Source organism: Pieris napi, chromosome Z (assembly GCF_905475465.1).
Source record: "Pieris napi chromosome Z, ilPieNapi1.2, whole genome shotgun sequence".
Classification (NCBI taxonomy): Eukaryota; Metazoa; Arthropoda; class Insecta; order Lepidoptera; family Pieridae; genus Pieris; species Pieris napi.
This window is the reverse complement of record NC_062259.1, coordinates 4,291,944-4,319,408: the sequence shown is the minus strand read 5'-3', so window position 1 is coordinate 4,319,408 and position 27,465 is coordinate 4,291,944. Positions and strand designations below refer to the sequence as shown.

At 33.1% G+C, this 27,465-nt stretch overlaps 1 protein-coding gene across 2 annotated transcripts in view; it reads right to left on the bottom strand.

Annotated features, from left to right (window-relative positions):
* LOC125062213 (cGMP-inhibited 3',5'-cyclic phosphodiesterase A-like) overlaps positions 1-27,465 on the bottom strand; it is a 103,992-nt gene that overhangs the window by 16,288 nt on the left and 60,239 nt on the right. For both annotated transcript variants that reach the window (XM_047667974.1, XM_047667975.1), the window contains exons 6-7: positions 17,687-17,818; positions 17,322-17,486 (exon numbers count right to left, since the gene is read on the bottom strand). In XM_047667974.1, coding sequence (XP_047523930.1) covers positions 17,322-17,486; positions 17,687-17,818 — 297 coding nt within the window. The remainder of the gene's footprint in view (positions 1-17,321; positions 17,487-17,686; positions 17,819-27,465) is intronic.

Genomic DNA, 27,465 nt, shown 5'->3' with positions numbered 1-27,465 from the left:
ACCTATATATAAAACTAAATTATTACATACTATTTGTATGTATATTTTACTTCAATCTAATAACCGTAACCGAAACTATCCGAAACTAACGGATAATCCGAAATAATTACATATCCGTAACCGTATCCGAAACCGATATAATTGTATTCCTATATCCGTATCCAGATTCGAAATATCATATCCATAACATCTCTACTTCGGACATATGGTTATAATAATAAACATGATAACGTACTACGTGCACTCGTATATATACTACTACCATTAAATTTAAAAATTGTTCAACGAAACAAAACGTTAGACAATTATGCTTCATAGCAATATGCAGACTTTTTTTAAAAACAAACACCCGCCACACCACATTAAACACAATGCAAACCTATATATAAACCCAAAAACGCACTTTCTTCGCCCAACTTCTTTTCTCCTTCCGAGGTGCTTTCATATTTAACCACATCCTTAAAAACTAAATTATCACAAACATTTCAAAAGTCACATTACACAATATCTTGTCGACACAATTGATACAAAAAATATTCTTATTGTTCAAAAATAGTTTAACGGTCTGTTTCAAAATGTACGAATAAGTTCCAAATTAGCTATTTATTACTTATTGGTAGGATAAACACTATTGTTGCGTTTCACGACTGTCGGATAGCGCTATTCGTCACATAAAGTCCATCATAAGTTATGAGTCGATGAAGTGTCAAATAGCACATTTATCTTTCAAATATCTTGTGTGTTGCATAGCTATTTGGTACTTTATCTATACATTGTGAAACAGACCCTTAATATAAATTTGTGTTATGTCGAAATCAAAAAGTAAAATATACATGTCAAAAGGAAGAGACAATTTTGTTCGAAATCCTAGTGGGGGGGGGGGTCTTACTATACCTAAATATTCTGTATATTGTATATAATACAGTTTTTTTTTGCTTTTCTTTTCTTCTTTATATGTAGGTACCACTAATCGAAAAACTCGATTCTATAAACTGTTATAAACAATTCTGTGCCGCATCTCACTTTAAGAGAAAGGTCTTGCACGTCACATTCAATTTACTTTATATTTGATTTGTTACTTTCGAAGTAAGTTTATTTTCACACGAGGTTCAATACCCTATTTAACATTAAATAAAGATCGCATTTGGTGATTGACATTATCTAAAAAAAACAATCTATTCTAAACGTATTGTCCTTTTTATCTTTTCCATAACCCACCAAAGGTAAACTCAGTAAAATAATCACTTTTGGCATATGGCTGTTTTGAGTATTAAAATAAAATTTAAATTACGATAAAAATATAACATTACAAATTTCATCAGTAATATTACTCTACTTACGTCCGCTTTCTATACTTTATCTATAATCTAAAATTATTTTCAATCCAGATTTTATCGATCGAGAATCTGCATTTCAATATGACAATCCCTGCTTTGAAATCCTTCTAAAAAAAAGGGTTGGTCGTAAATCAGCGTCCCTCATGTGGTTTCGTTTTACGCGTTGCCCTTATTTGTGAGGAACTCTATTACTACCTGAAGACGTGATTATTTATATAAAACGTATAGATATAATTTAAAAATTATAATATTTTTATACCACGTCATTAAATTTGAAACTGTAGGCATCCCTACTCATCGGCAAAGAAGACAGAGGTTGTAGGCCGAGAGAAAAAGCCGACGTAAAAAACCTCTCGGTACTCTTTTAAAATAGCAAAATCATCAAACAACACCTATTTTAAAACAAATATCGCAGATTCATTAGAAGTAGCCTGTCTAGCACTAGTCCTAGGCCCTTTTATCAACTAGATAATCGTTAACTTCATAGTAAGCCTTTTTACACAGCTTTTCTTTAATACATTTCTTAAATTTATTAAAAGACAAAGATAAAAGAGCTTCTTTCAGAGCCTCAGGATTTCATTAAAGAAAAAAGTATCTCTTTTCCCAAAAAAATTACTAACTTTAGATAGTCTAGTACGGGAAAATTTTAGCCTGCGTTTGTTCCGAATATTAACATCGTGCGTATGTTCTATTCTAGTAAACTTATCACTATTTTTATAAACATACATAATATTTTAATAAATATATTGCTAGGGAAAGTAAGTATATTAATTTCCTTGAATTTATCTCTCAGCGATTCCCTACATTTTAAATTATACATTGTATATGGGCGGATATCACTTAAAATTAGATGAGCCTCCTGCCCAGTTCTATAAAAACCTCATTGCACTTATTCTATTCCTTAATACGGATTTTTTCTATTAAAATATCCACGTGGACTGTGTTTAATTTAATAATCTACGTAATTTGTTGTGGTCTTTTTTATTTACCATAGACAAGACATATGAGACTGAAACAGATCCAAAATTACACCAAAGTATCACGACGTTACTGGGGACATGGTAAGAGGAGCAAGAAAGTATTAATCTGGTGGCCAAGGTACAATAAACGCAAAACAGGAAAACAATTTAGAAGGATAGAGCAGATTAAGAAAACAACAGGCAACACATGGCAGAGAATGGCACAGTGCCGACAAAACGGTGAGAATTAGAGGAGGCCTTTGCCAAAAAAGGGCACACATCTAGAGAGAATGATATGATAGAAATATAGTATTGTCTTTTAGTTTCCCTAGTCGTCGATACCAACTCCGGGGAAATAAATACAGATAATGCAACTTTTTCTACAGCTGTGATACTTTTTGGCATCCAATACCTTTTGTCTTCAGTCACCGTGACCACGCACGCTGTAAAGCACGCACGCAATTTAAAATTATGTAAAATAATTGTAATAAAACATAACTTCAAATCCGTTAAAAACTGTTTTTCTATAATAGAAATATGTATGTAAATGAAAAATAATCACGGCGTTGAACGGTCGCACAGTTATCCGTTGATTGATCAGAGCTTCAGCAATTGTTAGCGCTCAGTTGTGGGATTAAGCTAAAACGCATTAATATTACGCGATGGTCCATGACCATTTGCCGCCCACTATCTATACTATATAGTCAGCCTAATGGCTTCACACACAGGAATTTAGAATTAAATTTGTAAATATTATATCATGTTAAGTCCCTTTCAGCAACTCCAAGGGCTGTGAGTTCCAAACACAAAAGACCCAGAGCAATCAATATATGGAGTGATTTTTTACATAAAACTCGGTAGTGTTAAAGTAGGATGAAAAATTATTCGCTTTTAATGTGCTCTGGGTTGCCTTGGTCCCAAGGGCCCATTACTTTAAGTGGAACTTGTAACTTTTATAAAATATTACTAGTCAGGAATCTATGTGGTCTAAAACGCTGTATTAAGATTTACTCGATTACGTAGCCGCGCCCTAAAAAGAGTTGCTTGATCCGTAACGCATCAGAATAGCTTATAAAAGTGTAAATGTAATTTAAAATAATCTATTGTAAACGTTTCTATAACCCATGAGCATTTCGGTTAAATGTTAAAGTCAGAATAAGAACCACTTTTAATATGTTCGATTTGAGTTTTAACAAATTTCATCACTAATATTAGAACATAACATATAAGTACTAATCTTCATGTTGGATAATAATGGAGACCAGCAGTAGTGTATTTTCTATATGCGTCACTGAGATGATTCTTCAAGAAGCACATATTGGCTGTTGTATGATTTTTGATTTCTATTATCGCTGTCGTTCATTAAGTACACAAGGTGTTAATAACTGCTTTTTGTTTATAGTTTAATAAATATGTCGCTATCAAAATTATATCCCACTTTGTTCATATTGTCTTGTAATTCTCATGAAAATTATCAAACGCCACAAGTGTTAAACTACAAGTTAATAAATAAAACTAACCTCTAAAAATGACGCTGATGATGAATGTTCAACTTTGTCTGTGAAAAACTTTCATACAATTAAAACAAATAAGATTCGAAGGTATCAGAACTAAAAAACAAAAGCACGTCCTAAAACACCGTGCGCGTGTACATGTCAAACGTGACAAAAGGGTGGGTGGAGGGGGTGAGAATGTAACACGACAGCTAAAATCGTGCGTTTGACAACAGACGTAATATCAGGACTAGAGAAAAAAATATATGTAAAAATTCTGGAGCCTGTGGGAGGAATGTAAATTTAGAATCAATTTAACATCTTTTCTGTTGACGTTCATAAGTGTACTAGGTTACGTATATGAATAACGTTATTTTGAGTTTGGATGTGTGAAACATCGTAAGTGAGCAGGGTGAATAACGTTAAATTATTGTTAGTAAATTTTCACGGTTAATTTAGCCTTAAAATGTAATGTCATACTCGTAAGTAATACTTTTAAAACACTTTAAAACTTATAATTAATTATCCATTTTATTACAGCAACAAATGTTGTAAAAACAAATCTATTACAATTAATAGAATTAGAAATACTACGTTTATATTTTCTTCGTGTTTATATGATATTTCAATAAACAAAGAGAGTGGAAAACAAGGTTCTAATATCAAACATTTAGTGCTTTGCTCGAAGTATTACGAGATGTTTACAGAGCGAGGCCTTCTCAATCGACGGTATATTCTGCTAAGCTTTAAGCTTGCAATTGTGTTTGCAATCTCGATAAACAGCTATTAAACGTCGTCTTTTGTTTTATTATTACGGACACTGGCTCTATTCGGTCTGTTTATGAAATTCCTAAAGAAACCTTAAATATATTTAGGTAAAATTCTTCGTTAAAACATTTACAAATTGCTAATCAAGACTCTAAGTCGCCGTTTAATTCATACCTACCTATTAAAGACCTAATAAATTAACTTTTTTTTTAGAAAAACAGATATGCCTGCAAATTATTTGCTAGAAGGTAAGATATATGCTAAAGTGTATGTCACGCTTGTCCAAAATATTCAGATTTTCTCCGGCGGTAGATTAAACAATATAATTCTATTTCTACAGAACGGTGTAAATCAACAACAAAACTTAATGCCTTAACGATTTAATGAAAATAAATCTGTATCGCAAATAATTTAAAAATTTTAATAATAAATGATATAAAGTGTTCGTGAACAACGTGTTCACATCTTTGGTATCCATGCCAGTTACTCAGTTATTATTATTATACTGTTAATACAATTTACGCGAATATCCCGTCACTAGCGGCATCGGACAAGCACTTCTCTCTCATTGTTATCCTTTTTATTAAACGTCCACGCAGTTTATAAGAACTGCCTAGCATCCGGTTTATTCATTGTATAAATGTTATTGCAATTATTTTGCATTTAGTATTCAATACTTTATTGATGCATACATTTTATATATAAAATATCTTGAATACACAGTTTGCTAAGAGGTTAATTTATAGTGCATACACATAAGACAAAACAATTTTAAAAGGCGCTTGAAATCACGAAAACTTATCAACTTTGATGTGAGTATTATAAATAGGAATAACTGTTGTTGTTTATAAAGTAAACAATAGATTAGATGTAAACTTACGAAAAATGTTTAATAAATAATATTTAAGTTTATAGCCCCATTAAACTTTGGAGTATCACTGTAGGTATATATTTATATATCACTAGATGTATAATTGTATATAGATAAAATAATAAAGATATACGTTAGTAGCAATCTATCCAGGGTGGTCCAAATTAATTAGTACTACGGAAATGTATTACTACTAATATATATAATATAATACTTGCATAAAACTATTCAATTTTCTATAAAATTTCATCTATCGGTTCCTTATTAATTATTACGAGACACAATACAATATTGTGAGTAGATTTTTTTATAAAAATGTAAATTTTTAATTCTAAAGTAAAAGAATAGAGACTTGTTCGCATTAGTAATCTTCTCTTTAATGGACTCTCGATTCAGTGACAGCCTAAGACGACGGCGTTTGTTTTCTGACACACATCTGCAGCCAGTGTATTTCCTCTTACCCAGAAAAACATTTCAAGACTTCTACCAAATTACTCGAACGTGATTAGATATTTAAGGCTAAAGAAGTAATAAAGGATTCAACACATAAAAAAAAGGGTGCGTGTACTTATGTACGCGCGTCAGAAGTTATACTTCTTTGGCATTATTAAAAATAGTTTTTGATTGCATGCAAATAAATAATTACAATTAAATAATCAAAGACTGGAAAAGGAGTCATTATAGTCAATAAACTTCGGTTTACATTTAAAAAATTAAATAAATAAATATTTATTATTATTCTCATTAAGTGTAACATAAATTATATTATTATTCAAATGTTGTTTTTAAATTATGTCCAATGCCGTAGCATCTTCCGTGGGCAACTTCATTCTGTTTATTTTGTGTCTCGGTGCGCGCGCATCGTAAAATTTCACTCTCATCAATTTTTCATAACGCGCCTAAAGAAGTATAACTTCAAAAAGATTCTTGAGTTACATCACAAGGTTACAATTTAGTAACGTTTGCAATCGAGAATCGCAAATCCAGTCACATTGTTAATTGGTGTATTCCTTCATGAATACGAGTCTCGAAAATGTCTAATATCAGAATAAATCAATCACAACATTGCTGACATAGTTATAATTTTCATTACACTAGGTTTAATTTCCTAACAGCCAGGTATTCTCATGGGACCTGAACATATCACCAACACTATGCAGGCACATTTCTATCTTTCAAGCGAATTGCACAGCTATTATGGACGTCTAGACTGAGCTGCAGACAATCACGAGAAGTCACAGACAAATGCTTCACACGAAAATTGTCTCAAAATCACGGACTGTTCTTCTGGTACCTTCATAGATCTTCCTTTATTTCTTCTTTCGTGTGTTGATAAAGCATTACTTTATGGCGAAAAAAAATACAAGTGGCCGTGGCCAGCTTGGCTTGATAAACATTAATCGGCCATGCATCAGGAAAGTTAACCATTAAGAAGTGGTTTGTTAAGTTGGACACCCCAATTAGGCTGTTACCAGCGAAAAAGTCCACAAAATAATTTTGGATAACCGAAAAGTGAAATAAATATGATTATTATAGCTAAGAAGATACCAAAGAAATGTGTTGCTTCGTTCAAAGTTCAAAGCCGCGCGAGCTCAATTGATCAAAATAAAAAACGAATCGATGATTCTGATCAGTGTTCAATCGTAATAAATCCGAATTGTTTGGAAAGATTTGGCCCCCAGCGATATTTCGCGCTGATGAAGAAGTAATCGCCGAAACTGAAGCCTATTTTGAGGCTAAATTATATCGTATTATAAAATCGTACCGAAAAACTTTAAAACTGCTATAGTCGTTGTATCGCTATCTAATTAATTGAAAAAAAAAATGTTTTCTTTTAGCCAAAGAACATTTCAGCCCACCTGTTATATATATTCGCCGAACTCTAGTCACGATTTCCTGTAAACTATCATGGTCAAGGAAGAATGGCTATCACTACGATATCCATCGTTCAACATATATAAACTCGAATAAATTCATTTTTTTTTAATCATTAAAATACAAAAATGTGATGGAACACAAATTGAACACAATTTGTCCATTCACTGAAGCGTCGACGTTCATTTAAACAATATTATAATAATTGGTTTATAATGTTAAGGAGAACTTGTTATAGACGCCCGTGCCAAGTGTCGACACTTGGCACGGGGCGGTACAGGGTGTCCTTTAACTTTAATTACATATTTCAACGGGTCTTTTCAGCAATCAATTCTCGCTGACCGAGATTCCTGAAAAGCCCTCGAAATATTGAGTTATGTAAATAATAACATTCGTAGTATTGTCTTTTATTGACATAACTTTCACACATTTGATAGTAATCCGCGAAAATAGAGGACACCGTGAGCCATTTCTGCCAAAACCCTCCATCTTTTAGTCTATACCAACTCCGGGGCAACAAATACAGATAATACAACTTTTTCTACAGCTGTGATACTTTTTGACATTCAACACCTTTTGTCTTCAGTCACCGTGACCACGCACGCTGTAAAGCACGCGAAACGTCGGTTAAATTTAAAATTATGAAAAATAATTGTAAATACATAACTTCAATCCGGTAAAAAATTGTTTTATTATCAAATAACATTCGTGTTTACACAAAGTACTATTTATTTGATGAACGGAACAAAACCCAATCCGCCACTTCGATAATGTACTTGCTAGGCCATAATAAACCTTTGCTAACAGGCTATTTTAAAACTAATCGTATCCTAGGCGAGTTACCCTTATTTTATTATGGAAATTGGGTTAAGGGATTTAGGGCGAGCGGCAGGTACTTTCCCCATTCAACGTTCTATCAACAATTTTCGACTAGAATTCGTTTAGTAACTTAGTAATCTCTTCAGATAAATATTTCTCAGTATTCAATAGCTTTATTGATACCATGTTTATCACACAATATCGCACACATATTTGCGGCACTGATATTATTTATTATATTAGTCGTCCAAAATATAATTTAAGCTGTTTGAAAAAGCAATTGTTTGTATTATTAGCTTTTTCTGCTTAAAAGATAAAGGCAGTCGATAAGTGATTCAACTTTTACTTATATTGTTAGTTGGGATAATTTATAACTTAATTTATCACTGCCATATCACGATGGAGGTTCACTAAAAACCACATGACAAAAAATTATTTTGTTACCTTAAAATGCATATTGGTAAATGAAGAGGAGATTGTATGAGATCTTCAGGAAATTGACAAAATATTGTATAGAACATTTTTAGAGGAGGGCTCTATAACGACGCTACTACCGGCATAGATTTTTAAAAATATCTTGCATTTACTACGGGCGCAAAGCATTTGCAGCCTTATTTTACTTAAAAATAACCAGAAAAAGGTACATTTTTGCTTATTCTAAAACAACTTCTCCATAAAGAACACGAATCTTGTTAAGTCTCATTAAAAGACTTGCTTCTAAAACGTCAACATATTTCAACAGGATTTTGAATATTTATATCATATAAATTAAATTAAGTCTTCATAGAATTCCACTCAAAGGGAGCTGGATTCGAAAAAGCATTTTATTATAAATATGATATTACGGTCATAAATTATTAAACGAGATTAATAAATATTATATTTCAATATATATCTTATACGAGGCGTGTATTTAAAGTAAGGTCTCCATTTATTTTTTTCACATTAAATAACATGTATTTACAAAGTTTAATACATTGCTGTAAAGCTTGAATTCTATTCTTGCTTAAATTTTTTGACTTTAGGCGAATGCGTGTGTCTCCATTTTTTCGACTGCTCCTTCGTTTCCGGTGTGTAATAATGAGCCCATGTTTCATCTCCTGTAACGATTGAATCGAGAAATTCTTCCCCTTCCTCTTCAAAACTGGCAAGAAAGTCTTGGGCACATTGGACACGTTTCACTTTGTGCTCCGGGGTTTCATTTCGTTCCTGCGCGAGGCGGCGGTCATGGTTCGAGGAGGGGAGACAAAAGTTTTTCGTACGAATGAAGAAACTCATCGAAGTGAATGGCGATTATATAGAAAAATAGCTTAGATTCCAAGCTTTACAGCAATGTATTAAACTTTGTAAATACATGTTATTTAATGTGAAAAAAATAAATGGAGACCTTACTTTAAATACACGCCTCGTATGTATACGTAATGATGCTATTAAATATACTAAATACAACTGACAAAGACTAGTAGTTAGCATATTCGACTTCATGTGGTTTAATTTCCAAAAAAACAATAAAATACGCCATTAGTTTTTCTAATAACTTTTCATGGTAGCCCTAAGTTTTAAGCTGGCTGGGATTATATATATCACCCCTCATGCTGATGAGCATGTAAAGCTTGATACTACGGTCGTGTCGAATATACGTTCCATTCGTAGTATGAGAGTTATGAACAAGGCTGTCTCCACATATATATGCAACTATAAATATACAACAATATTGTTTTACTTGTCGTAAATATTAACATTTATTTACCCTATATCCTCTGACGTTTTCCTAATTATAATAGAGTATAATGATATGACTCATAATGTAATGTAATATGAAACTTCTATTTCAAATTCTACCTTTTAAGACAACTTTGCACGACATTATGTGTGGCAGAATATCCGAGATTGAACATTTTTGTACCATATTCTTGCAAATAATTTATTATAAAATCTGTTGGATAGGATCCTTCTTAGAATAGCGATATACTATTTAATAATCCAAGCATTCATATTAATAATCACCGTGTTCTATTTTATCGCCGTAGTATTACATACAACCTACAGCATCTGGACTTCCCGAAACAACAATTATTCGCTGAGTATCGACTGCATCTAAGTAATACGCATTAACTACAACACCACAATCTAGCAAAAAAGCTAGCTAGTTAAGTAATGTACAATGGAATGTTCACTATCTATTACCACTAGCATTTAGCAAAAGATTTAAAGTTAATAATTTAAAAATGCTATGTAACGAGTATTGGCTTTTATAATCTTTTCAACAGTTTTATTTATTTTTGTTCCTATAGTCCTTATATGGCGACCCTCCCAACTTAAACCATACATCACGTTGGTAAATCACTGACACAAAAATTTATTTTATATAATAATGTAATGCATGGAAAATATCTAAGCCCATCTAACATCTTTTAAAGTACAAATCTTCTCAATTGTAACTAAACGTTTTATAATTTCTATGTTCTATTCCTTGTAAGTGAAATTCAATAGGTTCCGAGCACGCCCTACAAATAACTCAGTATGAACGGGTTAATTAATAGCGATCAAACTACACGTAAACCTTTCTCCACATAATGAACACGTTCCAGTTGTATGTAGTTCACATTGCACACTTCGGGTATCACTAATTAAATTTAAAATATTAGGTGTCCCGTGAAATAGTCCTAGCTTTGTAACTAAACTGTGTAAATTTGTGCTCAAACCTGTTACGAAAACTAATGCAAGTATTGCATAACGAGGACGGAGGAACCGACTTCAATATGACTGAATGCAATATTATTCGTTGCCTACATCAACATCCTCCAAAAAATTAATCGCCACGGTGTAAATAAAGTACTAATATTTGCACATGAAACGAGTATGTTGTTGAAGGCGGGCAATTAAATATATATTTATCCATCTTGGGCGTCGACAGAGGCAAACATGGGAGATCAAACGAACCCGTAAAATACCCGTGTTTATAAAATATATCCACAAACGCAAAGATATTTTTAAATTTAATGGATATCTTTTTATCTGATTAAAATAAGGAAAGGGTGCGACCGTGCGAATTTTCGTTTCACTGGAAGAGGAATGTTCAACTGCAGAAAATGCAGTTTCTAGTGAAATTAACGGGTGGAACCGAAAGAAAATTAAGACAAAATCTTTAAAGTTGTTTGAGCACCCTCGTGCTTTAATTGAAAGGCGCGTAAAGTCTTGTTTCTATACTCGTAATAAAGCGGTCCTCTAACACATACAAACTATTGTCATTATTATATTACAAACGCAATATTATTTACGCAAAATATTGAAGTAGGGCGAATATACTGTAACATGTTAGGGACTAAGTGCCGTCAGCCAAATGGATTTTTCCCTGACGCTTCGAAAAATACGTGTAAAATCAGAACCTCGTAGCAGTGTCGTATTTAATTACTACGCACTGCCAGCTACGAGTCCGTCTAACCTCTACGGACGTTATTGTAGCTGATAAGGAATTTAAGTAGCTACGGTAAACTGGTTTCTGTCGGCCAGCGGAAAAATCTGCTGCAATTTTTCTTAATTTTGTAAACGCTGTAGGCTTGTAGGCTTCAGTTGCTATGTATATTTTGTGTCCCATGCTGCATTTATATCATAGTAACCAAATACTGGTATATAACTTAACTATTGTAATCTCAAAGCTCACATATATCAAAACATATAGTCAGCAATGTTAGCCTGTCGGCTAGGCGTGTGACTCTCAACGCCTAGGTCGTTCGTTTAAACCATGACTGTGCACTAATTAATTTGGAATTATTTCTAAAAATAATACATGTTCTTACAGTGAAGGAAACATCGTTAAGTCACTAACTCTACGAAGATCATCTACTAGATCTAAAGATCAGCTCGCACCACAAGGTTTTTTAATAATACCTACATTATAAACCTCTATGTTTTTACATATTCCAAGTCATACATTAAATGAAAACCTACACAGAACTACAAATTATAAAACTGCAACTTAATTATCTCAAAAATGTTATTGCTCAGCAAATCCAAATATCACGCGTGCTCAGCTGGAGACAAAATCTAGTTAAAAACTCTCGCAAAAGTTCAACGCGTGCTTTTCCCGCTTTTATTCTATTGCATCGGAATACGACATTACGTGAATTAATAATTAAAACTTTTCCAAAGCGGAAAATGTTTTTCATAAACTTTTTTTATTTTATACGGAACGCGACAGTTTCATTTCATTTCGCTTCTTCACAAACATAGAAATGCTTTGATGTAAAATATTTCGGATATTAAATGAAATCAAGTTTCAAAGGCTAAAATTTTCTAGTATTTATGATGTTTTAAATTTCACAAACATAAAAAAGTATCATTGAGAAAATGTATATTTATTACTTATTTTTTATAAATAGTTTTGACTGATATCGCCGCCCATGGACACTTACAATGTCATAAGGCTCGCGAGTGCGTTTTCAGCCTTATAAAAATTGATACCCTCTTTTCTTGGTGGACCCTAAGTCGAATTAGTTTGGAAATACCTCGTCGGAGAGCTGGTTCCACTTACTGGTGGCGTGTGTCAAAGTGCCTTAAGAAACATTTAGTTGTCAAATAACGGGCATTAAAGTGATAGATAGGGATATATACAATCTCTTTGATGTACTAACTGAAAAAAATATTTGAAATAATATTTGTTCGACTTAACTGATTCCATGATGCTCGGAATCGAACCTATACATTCCTTGTACAGGGTGTCCCGTGGCAGATTTAGGATTTCTTAATTAAATTAAAGAATGTTATTATTTTAGAATATACATATATTTGTCATAAAAAGAAAGACGAGACTTGCGGATTTTATTTTTTAAAAATCACTCCGTCCAAATGTTTTCCAACGCGACGTACACACTCGCGGAATCTTTCGAGAGTATTCTGAGTGACGTGCTGCAAAACTGACCGAGGAATAGCATTCACTTCTCGCACGATATTTTCTTTTAAATCCGATAGATCTGTCGGGTTACTGTCGTACACTTTTCCCTTTAAGAAATAAAAAAAATCTAATGGGGTGAGATCTGGCGATCTGGGTGGCCATGCGATGTCCCCAAATCGGCTTATCAATTTTCCGGGGAATTCTTCGCGAAGGAGGCTCATGGTGGCTCTTGATGTGTGAGGCGTGGCGCCATCTTGTTGAAACCACGTATTAGAGCTGTTCGATGGATGTTCTCTATGTTTCGGTATAAAATACTCACTAAGCATGGGGCGATAGACATCACCATCAACAGTTACGGTTGCTCCACGAGAATTTTCAAAGAAAAACGATTCAATTATTCCATTGACAGAAAGAGCTGCCCAAACAGTTACTTTTGGGCTATGCAATGCTTTTTGGTGTTTCAATCGCGGGTTTTGTCCTCTTGGCGCCCAATAGCGACAGTTTTGTTTATTGAAAAAGCCATTCAAATGGAAATGAGCTTCATCACTAAACGAAATGGTGTTAACAGCTCGGAATCGACTTAACATGTTATCACAGAACTCATTGCGTTCTCTGAAGTGATTTGGTTTAAGTGCCTGTACCAATTGGATCTTGAACGGATGAAATTTAATGTCCAAGCTTAAAATACGGTGCACCGTAGTTTTTGGAAGGCGCAAACTTGACGCTCTCTTACGCACTGACTGGCTGGGATTTTCTTGCACACTGTTTGCAACGCGTTCAATGTTGTGTGCAGTCCTTGACGTTCGGCTAGGACATGGGCTTGGCTCGTTAACTATTGAACCTGTTGCACGGAACTTCTGGACCCTCGTCCTAATCAAACTTTCCCTCGGTGCTTCACTTAAACGACGAATATTGTAGTGAGAACAAAATCTTCGGCGATCAACAGTGCACGATTTATTAGCTTCGAAATACGCTTCAACTGCGAAAGCGTGGTGCGCGCCAGTCCACTGCGACATCGTTATTGAACAATCCGCACAATTGCAGCGCCAAACTGTAACCTCTCCCTGGTCCCCCGCGCAACCGTTAGAAAAATATTCGAATTTCAAATCCTAAATCTGCCACGGGACACCCTGTATTACCGTCTATACTAGAATACTATAATTTGTCTTATCGCATGGCGCGTACTGTGAATTTTCACTCATAAGAGTCTAGCTCCTTTATGATATGTTAAGGTTGAAAGCTAGTTAAGAAAATATGATTAAAATTAAACATATCTTTCTAGGTTCTCTCCGAACCAGCGGTGGCTTCGACGATTTAAAAATACCATAAACTATAGGATCGTTTAAACAGTAGACTGAAGCTACGTGATCAAGGACCTCAAACTATAGGTGTTCGAAGTTGGACCGAGCCCGAGATAGATTTCGACGGCGAAGTTTAAGGCCCATAAGTACAGCCATAATACACCAATTGAATAAGACATTAGAACAGCTGTCAAATTTAAGAAACAAATCGACAATTTTATATCATCATAAAATACCTCCATTAGCTTTTTAAGTTAATCCTTTCTCGAATAAGTTATGACATTTGTGTCGTCTAGAAATGTAAAAATAATATATATATATATATATGTACATTTACTTCATCTTTTTGTTTATGTTATTTATTAAAAATGTATAAAATTTGACTATAAACAAATGGTCGAAACGGTATGTTCGTTTTATGCTTTTGGAATTTTGGAATTTTAAATTTGTGACGTAAACAGACACAAATGAATAATAATAATATTTTTTCTTAAATTTCTCCCATATAATATTTGTAACAAACAATACGATCACAGTTAAGAAGGATTTGGGAGACTGGTTTCCAAATTAGGCAAGAACCTGTGATATGGATAACCAGGCTTCCATTCCTCAACAAAGTCATACTGAGTCATAACATAAAAGTACAAACATGAGTAGGCAAACAAATTTAAAATTTAAAAAAAGAACAAAAAAGTTAGTTATTATATTTATTAAAAAAAAAATTATACACACACACGCCGAACAACTACGATGAGTTTTGTCAATGTAATACTTATAATACCAAATACATACTTTCAGAGAGTAGTATTAGCCTAGTGGCCTAGTAAGTAGTAGTCCCAGGTCACTGAGACTGTATTTGACTCTCAACTGTGCAAAAATTTTATACACATACTAGAAGAGGCTAAAATTTTAGCGTTACCTGATTCTTAAATCAGTACGCTGTGGGACTACGACACCAATAGAAAGACATTTCAAATATCCGTTATACGTGGCATTCATACCTAGAGTTGACTTATAATTTCAGGAAATACTGGTTGGAGTTTAAAATTCAAAAAAAGGACTCCGCGAAGGCATATCATATGTCGGATGAAAACAGGATGCAGCTAGAGCAAGCTTTTAATAAAGGGTAGAAACTAAATTTGAATTGTATGAAACATAAAATTTCAAAAGTCACACAAACAAAACGCTCAAACCGTTATTGACTTCATTGTACATTTGTTGTTTAGTTTCAAAAACTTCGAACATGTAGTTAATATATCTTAACATTATCAAAGTGCTCTTGTGGTTCTATGAACTCAATTTATCATATTAATTTCTATTGGAGAGATTCCACCAATTTGATTTTGGATCTCTTTCCTCTTTTTTTAATTTCCTACCAACATGAACTACAATTTTTGATTAACTATTATGAATTATAAAAATATATATTTATATTTCTAAGCTCAAAACTCGCAGACTGCCGGACAAATTCGAGTAATATTTTGGATTTTTATTTTATTTTATTTTTTGAGAGAATAATTAGAAAAGTAACTTAAAAACTAGGTTCCTTTTTCTGTAATTGTGAACACAACACTCTAGGTATATCATTCATAAAGGTTTACGGGTTACGGTTGACCGTGCAAAGTGACAGAAAGAGACAAAAGAGTATTTTAGTTAAAATATTGCTTCTTTGACATAATTTTTATGATCACCGTTACGATCACTATACAAACATCAGTCTGGTATGAAAGGCAATTTAGCCGTAGCAATATGTAACCCACAGACTGCCCAACAATTTTTTTTTTAATTTCAATCATTGTTTCTGAGATAAATGCATACAATCAAAAAGTGTTTAAAATAGTATCGAATTATTTCTACATTAATACATTCCAAATAAAAAACGCGTTAATTCACGAGTCACGAGCGCAATGAAGACGAAATATTCAACTTAATGAAAACTTTCACAATTAAGTGAATAATAGACCTGTCCGATGTACTAATTAAATTTTACACAAATACACGATGTACTATGAAAACTTGTTTCGCGGAGTTCGGGCCTTGATGGACTTATAATAGATGCTCGAATTATCCGATATCTGGGTCAGATATAGGTCATCACTTATTTCTAAACACTAATTTTATCTGATATCATAATTTCAGATGTATTCGAAATTATGTATGTATGGGTTCGATCCCCGGCTGAGACGAACATCGACGTGATGAGCATTTGGTGTTGTGCTTAGGTCTTGGGTGTTTAAATATGTATTTATGTGTCTATCTATCTATAATATGTATGTATATCCGTTGCCTAGTACCCATAACACAAGCTTCACCAGCTTAGCATGGGACTAGGTCAATTGGTGTGAATTGTCTTAAAAAAATAAAAAAAATAAATAAATTCATAACGTGATGTGAGCCTAATGTGAGCACAGTAGTCAGTACTGTAAAAGTGTGGCAACAAAATCTATATTTTTAAAAGAATTCTTTTAATTTCATTACTCTAGGCGGCCACTTTATAATATCGATTACGCTAACAAAAGAACAAAAGTAAATACATACATATTTATTTAATAATAACGTTATGTTAAGTATCGAATAAAACTTTTTATTTGCGATTGATTCAGTTACAGATTTAAATAAACAATATTGCAAGAAGGGTTATAGTGAACCTTATGATTTCTTATTCTTGAATATTAAATGTAAGTACGTTTCAAGAAAATGTTTTGTCAATGGATGTGACGTCTTACTCTTTAGTCTATCATCTGTTTCCGTAGCTTCAGCACAAAGAATCCGTAATATGTATAATTATCGTAATAGTACAGATATTGTACAAATTACGTATTATATAGAAAAATTGAGAGTCATTTCCTTATTTGACTAAACAGAGGTACGGTACAACATTAGAATAGAATTACTGTAGTAAAAACATGTAAAAAAGTATAGAAAATCCTTTAACTTAAGTTGTATTATCCAGTGCGGCCTGTCCGTCTTTTGTCTAGCATAATATTAATAGCAAAATAATTACCTTAAACTGGCTCAGGTACTCTTGCTGTCGGGTAATGTCTGTGGCGAGGATCAAAGAGCTGATCTGTCTTTCCAGCTTGACTCGGACGTCACGGTCCAACAGCCCACTCTCGATGAGACAGCTAATCGCTGAGCGCCAGTGATGATTCTCCAGAACCGAGGTGTTCTAAGGACAAATATATTATATAACGTTTAAATATTATATGACTCAATTGCCAGAATGAGCATACATGCTCACCCTAAAACACCTCGAAACCTCGTTGAGATGGCATTCGTAAATTGTAAAAAGTGCATATTTATAATAACAAATATGTACCACCAATTTGATAAACGATTGCATATATCTTATATCAAACTCAACCTTACCTGGTAAAGAGCAGCGAGATGATTGGATGTGGCAATCAGGAATGGTTGATTCACGCCCGGATGATCCATGTCATGAGCGATAGCAGCCAATAGAGATGCCATTATCTCAGCTGGTTCCAAGTGCTCACGGATCTGTGAACAACGAGAAAATTATTTGTATCACTTGGTGTCTTTGTTTCAGCAATTCCTCATACTCTGGCAATTTTATTGAATTTCGTTATTGTAAAGAATATGTATCAGATGATCACAATATTAAAATCATTTGTGGACTGCCGTTGTACTATTTTTACTAAAGATATACTCTTCACGTTCAACTGCGTTTAAGCTGTAATGACCAGAAATAGATAGAGTGTTCTAGTTAAAAAAATACAAATTTATATATATTTAATCAGTAATTTAATAAATATTCTGATTTATTGATTATTTATTTTAAAATATATTTTGTAATAAATATATTTAATAGTGACCAGTGGAAAACACTACATCACGCAAAATCGAAAATATATTTGAGAGTCAAGACCCAGTTACGATTATTGCGCCCTGGGAATGAGTTTGAGCCGCCATAATGTGTATCCCATAAGCTTCCATTAACGTTAATAACTAGTCATTTAAGAATAATTTATCTTAAAAGTAAGGTGATTTTAAAAATCTATATATACCTATAAAAATGAAACCCGTTTTCCTTGAAGTACGAGGATGATTCTTACGGAGAGACAAATAAAAAAAATTGAGTGAAACCGTCTAAAAACAACACTTTTCTATACTCCCATACAAAATATTCGTAACAATACTTAAAAGTCAATTTGAACTTTACTACCATAACATAAAGTTCAAATGTTAGTGGAGGGGTTCCGGGAAGGTAAATTTTTATTTTTTGACATAATGTATTTGTTGTCTTATCAACTTTCTTTTTTTTATCTTACTAGCTAGACCGGTGTCCCGAATAGCAGAATAAGTATTTAAAAAAAATAAAGAATCGACTGTTAGGCGGTACGATGTTCGCCAGGCCAGCTAATAATTTATATTTTCTTAAACGTGACTCCGAAGGATCGCTTTAACCAACAGGCATTGATAAGTCAAATTGGACAGCTTTGAGTAGTCTGGCGCTGTTGCAGTCTTCCGACATGCATATTCGGGAGTTGCCAAGAACTTGCATAGCGCCTAGACGTCTCAATGCATTTATATACTTGCCAATTCCACTAAACATTTTCGCTGTTTGTGCAAATCAAAGTGTCTAGTCTTTATTATTAAACTTTGTTTTTTTATGAAGATGTCTTCAAGATGTAATTGGTTTCCACACGGTATATTTTGTGTGCGAATTAAGTAAAGGAATATTTAGTACAACTACTTCATAATAAAGTATTTTGTTAAACCAACCGCGACCGTTGGAAAATGATTTACGAATATTTTCCTTATAAAATCTCGATATAGACATAAATAGATAACTTTCCATATGACTACATTTTCTATTAAATAATCTTCAAAGAGCCTCTTCGCACAATACATAAATCCTAGTATTAAATATGTACTGAAAATCACATGGCAGAAATAGGTACCGAGACATATTGAATCCTTTATAAGAAGGCAGATAAAGAAAGAAAGAAATTTTCTCCTTAAATGTATACAATTCGCTTATTTTTTATTGGAAACGTTGTCGTCTATACAAAGTTTAACACATTTAGATTTACGTGTAGTAAATATCTATAATAATCACTGAATAACTTATTGTATTTTTTTACTGACCAAATAACAATATTCACACATGAATAAATAAATGTATTTCTCAAGGCTCAAATAGTCGTGATACTCTTTTCTATTATATACAAATTCATATTGAATACCAGTAGTTTTCCACTTGCCACCTACCAAAACCATTAATAGATTCAGGTACATTTCGCACAATTCACTAAACATTATAAGTTTCATAAGTAATAGCAGAAACTAGCAACTAAAAAAGAAAACAAAACACAGCATACCGGAAAACAAAGCATAAGAACAAAGAAGATACACTAATAACAATTACCACCTTAACAAAATACTCCCCAATCCAGCTGTTCCCCCTGGGGAAAGCGACCACCCTTCATCACATGAAAAACCAAGAACAGGACAGCAACGAAAATAAAAAGGCGCTCCACGTCATAACAGTTAAAATTATGCACATTCAACGTAAGATCCCTATTATCCAAAACAAATTTTATGCTGTCATGTTTTGTTTTGCTTCGCTCTGCATCATATTTTTTATCCGTGAATCTTTTTGTGGATACATCCAATGTGTTAATTTTATGTTTAATTTTTTAACTTTTAAGATATTGCATAGATTTAATCGCGGGGTATGAGCGCGGCGACCGAATCAAGAAATTCCGTAACGAAAAAAACCTAACACACGACGACGTAATATAGGTGCGGCAAATACGCGTTAGACAGAAGGGACAGAACGCATACTGCGCATTCCCATCTCTCTTGACGAGATCGGTGACGTAGCGTGAGCGCGGCCGGTGCAGAGACAGGCTATATAGGCGTCTTAGTCTGAGTCTGGTAGAGTGGTAGATTGAAATAATATCAAAGAAAAAACTTGAATTAATATCAAAGAAAAACAAATACTGCATAGATAAATAATTATAACTGCATAAGTCGATAAAAAAGCAATGCAATAGCTTTACCGCGGCAGAGTCCCTGAGTGCCACACGTTTTTTTTATTGTATTGAGATATATCTGTTATGTTTCCCAATTAAATAAGACAATTAAAAATATGGAGGAGGCTTTTATCCCTTTACCATACAATACTAAACAAACTTAAAGTTTAACAACTTATACTAACACAACTAATACTTATATTTAGAAATGTTAGCTAACCAATTTTTGTATGGATTCATTAATAAAGCTCTAATAATAAACTAAAAGCAGAGTTGATTGTGGCTTATGCGCGCTCAACCCGAAGGACATGCGGTATGCATTTCATCATATAGTGAGGCAAACATCGCTAGGAAACTGGTATGTCTTAAACCCAAAAATCTACGACATGTGACTGTATATAAAAATAAAGATAATCCATAGAACACAGGTCTATTATTTTGCTTATTCTGAAAATTACAAAACAAATTTTAAACAATGATTTTAGAAATACATGCGCGATATCTACTCATATATTAAGTCAATGCTTTTAAACTATAAGTTTTCTTGCACCACCTGATTTTAAAGAGGCCTAAAATATATAAGCCAAAAGCAGATATGACACCTTTAACTTCTCACGCGAAAAGTTTCAATTGTCTCTTTCTAAAGGTGGGAACTGACCAACGTTACGAGGTGTAATGTAACATGTAATGTAATTTTACACAGCGAGCATTCGTGCAGTCAGTACGTCGTGTTACGGGGAAAAACAACGTAACACGACGTACTGACTGCACGAATGCTCGCTGTACAACATTACATTACATGTTACATTACACCTCGTAACATTGGTCAGTTCCCACCTTAACGGATTCTTCAAGCGGGTGAAATTACGTTTTATCAAACGTCATTTAATGAGTCACGAAGCTCTGTACTTGGCTTTATTGAGACGTGAGGTTAATACGATTTTATTAACGCGAGCATCACCACGGAAAAAATTTAATTAAAACACACGAATTTAAGCAAGTTTTACAATTAACTTTGAATGTAAACTGTAAAAAGTAATTAAAAACTTATTTTTTCTAAATACTTTCAACATAGATACCAATGGCGCTACAACCTTTAAGGACTGGGCCTCAGATTTCTGTAAATGTTCCGTGATAATTTCTAATAGGCTAGTTAATGATCAACCTTCTGTGCCTGGCGCATATCGTCTGGTCTTTTTGGATCTAAGGCATGCCGGTTTCCCTACGATGTTTTCCTTCACCGTACGAGTGAGTATTAGATGCGCACATAGACTGGACTCATATTGGTGCTAAGCCGGGAATCGAACCCCAGGGATGAAAGTCACACATTGCACCACTAGACCAACACAGACCTTATAATTACTCTCAAATACCATTATTTACTTACTTAGGTACCACTATTGCCACTTCTAGGAAAGCGTATATTGAATGAAATTTGGAGTGTTCCCTAAGCTTGAAAATACCTGAATCAAATTAAGGATTATATCGATGTCTTTATTTTTCTGATAAATTTGTGGACAAAATACTATCGAACTAAATGAAAAATAAAATGTTCTTGAGAGCTGTATACAATATTAAGCTTTAAAACTTTTATGGAATAAACTCACTTGTAAATAACAAGGGAACATTACTGCACCCTAAATGTATGTTAGAGTATAGTACCTAGTAAAAGCTACCTTTGATTAAATTGTTCACCTATTAGATATTAAGAAGAAGAAGGAAGAGAGCGACCCAACCGATTTTCACTAAAAAAATATATAGATGCATTCAACTTGTGCAGTAGTTCAAAAATCGGTTGTCTGTAAAGTCGGTTTACTGACGATAGTTGAACGTGACAACGTCATAAAATAATATTGATGGGATGGTTGCATTTTAAAAAAAAAAAAAAATATTTGTTTGATAGGTATTTTGTATGGATATAGAGAAGGAGGTAAATGGAAATCACAATTGAATTGATCAAGTTACATTTATTTGTACGCATAAATACAATTATGTCAATTTTAAATGGAACGCCTCAGAGCGAGGTAACGCCCCATGCGTCACGTTTTTTCGTGCGTGCAGCCGGTTCCATCGAATTATAAGACGTTGTCACGTCAAAACATCACCACCCACTAGTTTTAATACGAAATAAATTCTATTTAAAACCTCTTATAAAGATAATCAACCCACACCTTCGTTTAATAGAACCATTATGCATCTCAATCTCGCTTCAACGACCTCGATTCTCTTATATGCAACGTTCATTAAAACGACGCCGCCGAAGGTCGGAGAGCATAGACATAATAATGTTCATATTCGCTAACACCATATTGTTTAGCTAACACCTCTTAAGTTATTTAACGAAACCTATTTCTATTATATAGGTATAATCTATTCAAATTATACCTTATTACAAATTATTTGTAGTTTTGCAACCCTTTTAATCATTACACACCAATTAACACAAGATGAAAGTGTCAGTGTGAGATACAATATAATGTTCTTAAATATATAATACAAAATATTACGTTTCCAAATAAAAAGTTACAAAAGATAACTTAATAATCACTTATTCACAGAATAGGAACCTAATCCTAACAACTATTTTATTTAATTGATCAGTCCACTACCGAAAATATCAAGCTCTGTATGAATACAGTTAATTTTGTTGTATTTTATATAGAACGGGGCAAACCGGCAGGAGGCTCATCTGATGTTAAGCGATACCGCCGCCCATGGACACTCGCATGGCTCGCAAATGCGTTGCCCGCCTTTTAAGAGTTGATACGATCTTTTCTTGAAGGACCCTTAGTGGAATTGGTTCGGAAATACTTCAGTGGGCAGCTTCCACGTTGTGGTGGTGCGCGGCAAAAACTGCCTTAAAAAACGCTCAGTTGTGGAATGACGGACGTCGAGGTGTATTTGTGAAAACTTCGAGTGAGGTTGGTTTTAAAAAATTGTAATTTGGAAGATTTTTCATTCAGTTTAACACAAACAAAACTTTACAAATATCCGGATGATCCATCATTTAGTCTCAAAAACGCTTATGGATTGCTAACTTTTGTACAAACAAATACTAGTAACTATTTTAGGTATTTTTTTCAGCCAAGAGACTTTGTAATCAATAGTCATAATCACAGTTAAATGATATTTAAAAAAAAATAGTTTATAGAATTAAGAGTTAAAAATACTTAGTGTATTAAAAAATTTGTTATAATAAAGCTTATATTATTGCAAACAAATAATTATATTTATTTTAGGAATTGATTAAAATAATTGTTTTGAAGGACTTTTATGAAATGAAAATCTCTATAATTTATTTCAAGTAATTGATTAATAATTCATTTCTTTATTATTAATTATTAGATTTATTACGATGCTTTTGTTTAAAAACTAAGAAATAAATTTCTAATTATTTTAGCAACATATTGGAGTTTCATTCATCATATTATTACTGAATTTTAATTTTTAAACTTTGTTTTAGATTGATGATTAACGATTAACAAAATATATGTATATATTATGTACAATTTTTTTTGGATACTAGAAAGTGTCGATTTAGTATTTTAATACTACATTACTAATAAGTATGACATAAGACAAAAGGAGCGCTATATATGATATGTTTAAATCGTAGGCGAGCTAATATGTAAGGCCAATTAAAAATCAATTCAATAATAGCCAGCTTCGAATTTCCGAACCGAGCGAGGCATTTGTAAAGGGCATGTGGACGTGACTTCCTATTAGATTCGAATTGCACTGTTTGCAACAAGATAGTGATTTTATACTAAACAATGGTCCTTCGGTGCGGAGTAATGTTTACTTTACGAAACTGACACAGTAGAGTGTATTGCTTTATGTTATGTTTTCCTATACTTTTACTGACACAGGAATGTTTGCAGCGAGTCTAATTAATTAAATGAACATGAAAGTAGATATACGTCGAACATTGATAGGATATGGGAACAAACAATTTTCATACTATAAAAACGCGTCGTTTGGCTCGTCATTGCCCTATATAAGCAATCGACGCCTACTTGATCCTTTTATAAAACATATTTTAATATTAAAAAGAAACAAAGTTAAAATTGTAACATACCTTATAAGTTTTGTTTATTTCTAGTAACGTCGCAAAGTGTATTTGTTACTACAACGATATTCTACTTTTATTATTTTGATAAATAGTACGCAATTCATAACAAATCAATAAGTATATAATATTTGTATCAAGTATCATCTTACATTTAAATTGCTATAAAGCTGTTGGGTTAAAATTTAAAACGAAACTGAACGTCGAACTGAACGATTGTGCGCTCCGTTGGATTGTGATAAGTAAACGGCAACTCTGGTCAACGCATTAAAACGCAACATGATACGTTATAATATTAAATTTGTTGACTATACAGAATCAAACTCAACGTTTCCTCTTGCGTCTTTCATTTTACATTCTAACCTCTCTGTTTATTGTAGAAAACGCATTTAAAAGTAATAACTAAAATGCTTGTAGTAAAAAGTCAGTATCGATTAAATACTCTGCACGTGATGCACAGATGAACTAGCTAGCAAGTATGTGATCAGCCTTCCAAACTCTGGCTTAGCATTGAATAATCCATGCGCATAATAAAATCTAGCTTAGACCCTCATTACGATGATAAAACAAAAACTACGTTTACCAAAGCTTTGGCAAGGGGCTCTTTTAATAAATGATTTCTCGTTATTGACAGGACAGATTGGCGTAAAGTTTCATAAGAAACTAAATCTACTAGTCTGAATCTGAAATATGATTTGACTTTATCTATACAAATAAAAATGAATCGCTAAAAAATGTTGCTAAGCTGAAAACTCGAAGACGGCTAGACACATTCAAGTATGTTTTTTATTCTTTTTTTACATTAAACAGGGGGCAAACGGGCAGGCGTTGCCGGCCTTTTAAAAAACTTTCCTTAGGGTGTAAAGAAATGAGATAGGTCCATCTCTTTTCTTAGGTTTTAATTCCGGAAAAGCGAAGTCTATGGGGTATCGTAGCAAAATATTCCATATGTTGATATGTAACAAATATATTCGTAGACAGCTGAGGCATTGAACAATACTATTATAATATTATAATTGATCTAAAAGCAAGCACTATTTCTCGGACATTGACCTCACTCGTGTAAATTGAATTTTTTTCCGTTGGTCACGTTTTAGGGTTTTATTTAAACATATTTAATTATGAACCACGCCTTAAATGGTATCGTGTTTCAAAAATTAGGTCGATAAAAGATAACAACGGAAGGAAATAGTTACCATACTTCACAGCCTATATTGTGTATAAAATACCTCCATGGCTGAGAAAGTTAGAATCGATTTCGTAGGGGAGTTTTCGATTTTTTAAATTAAATAAGACACATAATGTGAACGCGGTTCAATTCAATTAAATTAATAACACCAACCATCGTTTCCAAAAGCAACAGAAAGGTCATAGACAAGAATTTCGTGAGGAATAGACTTAACATAAGGCCGATTCAATACAGGAGGTTGTTTTATGTACTCATTACGTTATTTTCTTATAATCATTTTTCTCTGTATTCGGAAAAATTTATGTCTTTTAAGCGCGGTGAATAAACAGTCAAAATAAAATAAATAAATATAATGAATAGTCAGCAATAGGTGAAGCAACAAACTAACACTGTTTTGTTTTGCCTCAGCAGTATGTATGAATTCAATTTTCGCTTGAAAATGCAAGATAATATGCTTTGTTAGTTCGTTAAAAAGCCATTAATTATACTAGAAAGAAACGCAAGAAAGGACACGGATATTACGCAGCAAGCTTTAACCTGCGCTAAATAATCTTATACGGAGGGTTTTTTTTATAAATTTGAAACTTATAATGATCGCTACAATGGAAGGAAAAAGATCCAAGGAACGCAGCGTAATAAGATTGACCGAAATCCCGAAAACCAATAGTAGTAAGCCGGAATTAATGTTTCAGGTCAATATTGTAAAAATAATACTATTTATTGACGAATGTATGATCTTCAAACAATATTTGCTTCGGGTCGTGGAGACAAAAAAAACGACAAAGTAGCACTTGACACCATAGACACCAACAATGACAGAAGACTTGCGAGTGCGTCGTCGGTCCGTTAGCTGTTTTCTTGTAAATGTGAAAAACAAAGTCTCGTTGCCCAATAAAACTTCCCTTTACAAATAGGACTAAAAACAAATTCAAAGCCTTTGAGTTTCCACTTGACTTATAGCACACAAAAAAAACAAACAACGAATTGGAACTTTCCTTTGCGATTCACTGAGATGCATCTAACATCCTTTTTCGTATTACTCATGCTATTTAATTCGCTTCCGTTTTCACTAGAATTATTTCCATCGATTCCGAGAAAGATTTCTATAAAATCAATTCTATTTTTTATAGCTCTACAAGCAATAATTGATTTTACGAGTGCCATTTGCGCTTAATCAATCCCATTATTAGTATTTTAATATTAACCATAAATAATTATTACTGTCCCGGCCTCGCACTCTTGGACTATTATTTTTAATAATGGATTAAACATCCACGTTACTCAGGAATAATGTAGCATTGAAAAGTTTTGTGAAATAATTTTTCATATTGGTCTAGTAATTTTAAATATTCGTAATTATTTTAATATTTCCTCTTTATTATGTCCATCAAAATTCCTAGCACCTCTGGCATATACAGTTCTTAATTTGAAACTCCTCTAAAGGGCATTCATAATCCTTCGTCGGACGTGCTCCAACATAATGTATGAATTAATACACGTAATATCATGGACAGTGCTGTAAAGCACGATTTTCAAACAAGCCTCAAATCCCACAAACAGGCCAAAGTTTGGACGAGCAAACAGAGATAATTCATAAATAATATAGCAAACTACGTATATAAGAGTATATGCCTAAGCATATGAAAAACTAATTGTTGAATAATAACTAATACATACACAAAAATATTAAAACGTCTAACAAAATTCTTTCATATTCTTACTTAATATATTTTTAATAAACATGACAACTTATATTTGAAGGTTTGTTAACGTTCTCTTATATGATACATTACTACCTATAGGTATCTGGAGCGATGTATAAAAGTATTACATGCTTTAATTGATACTCTTACTTGTATTGGTTTAAGTGGATGCGTATGTACAACTC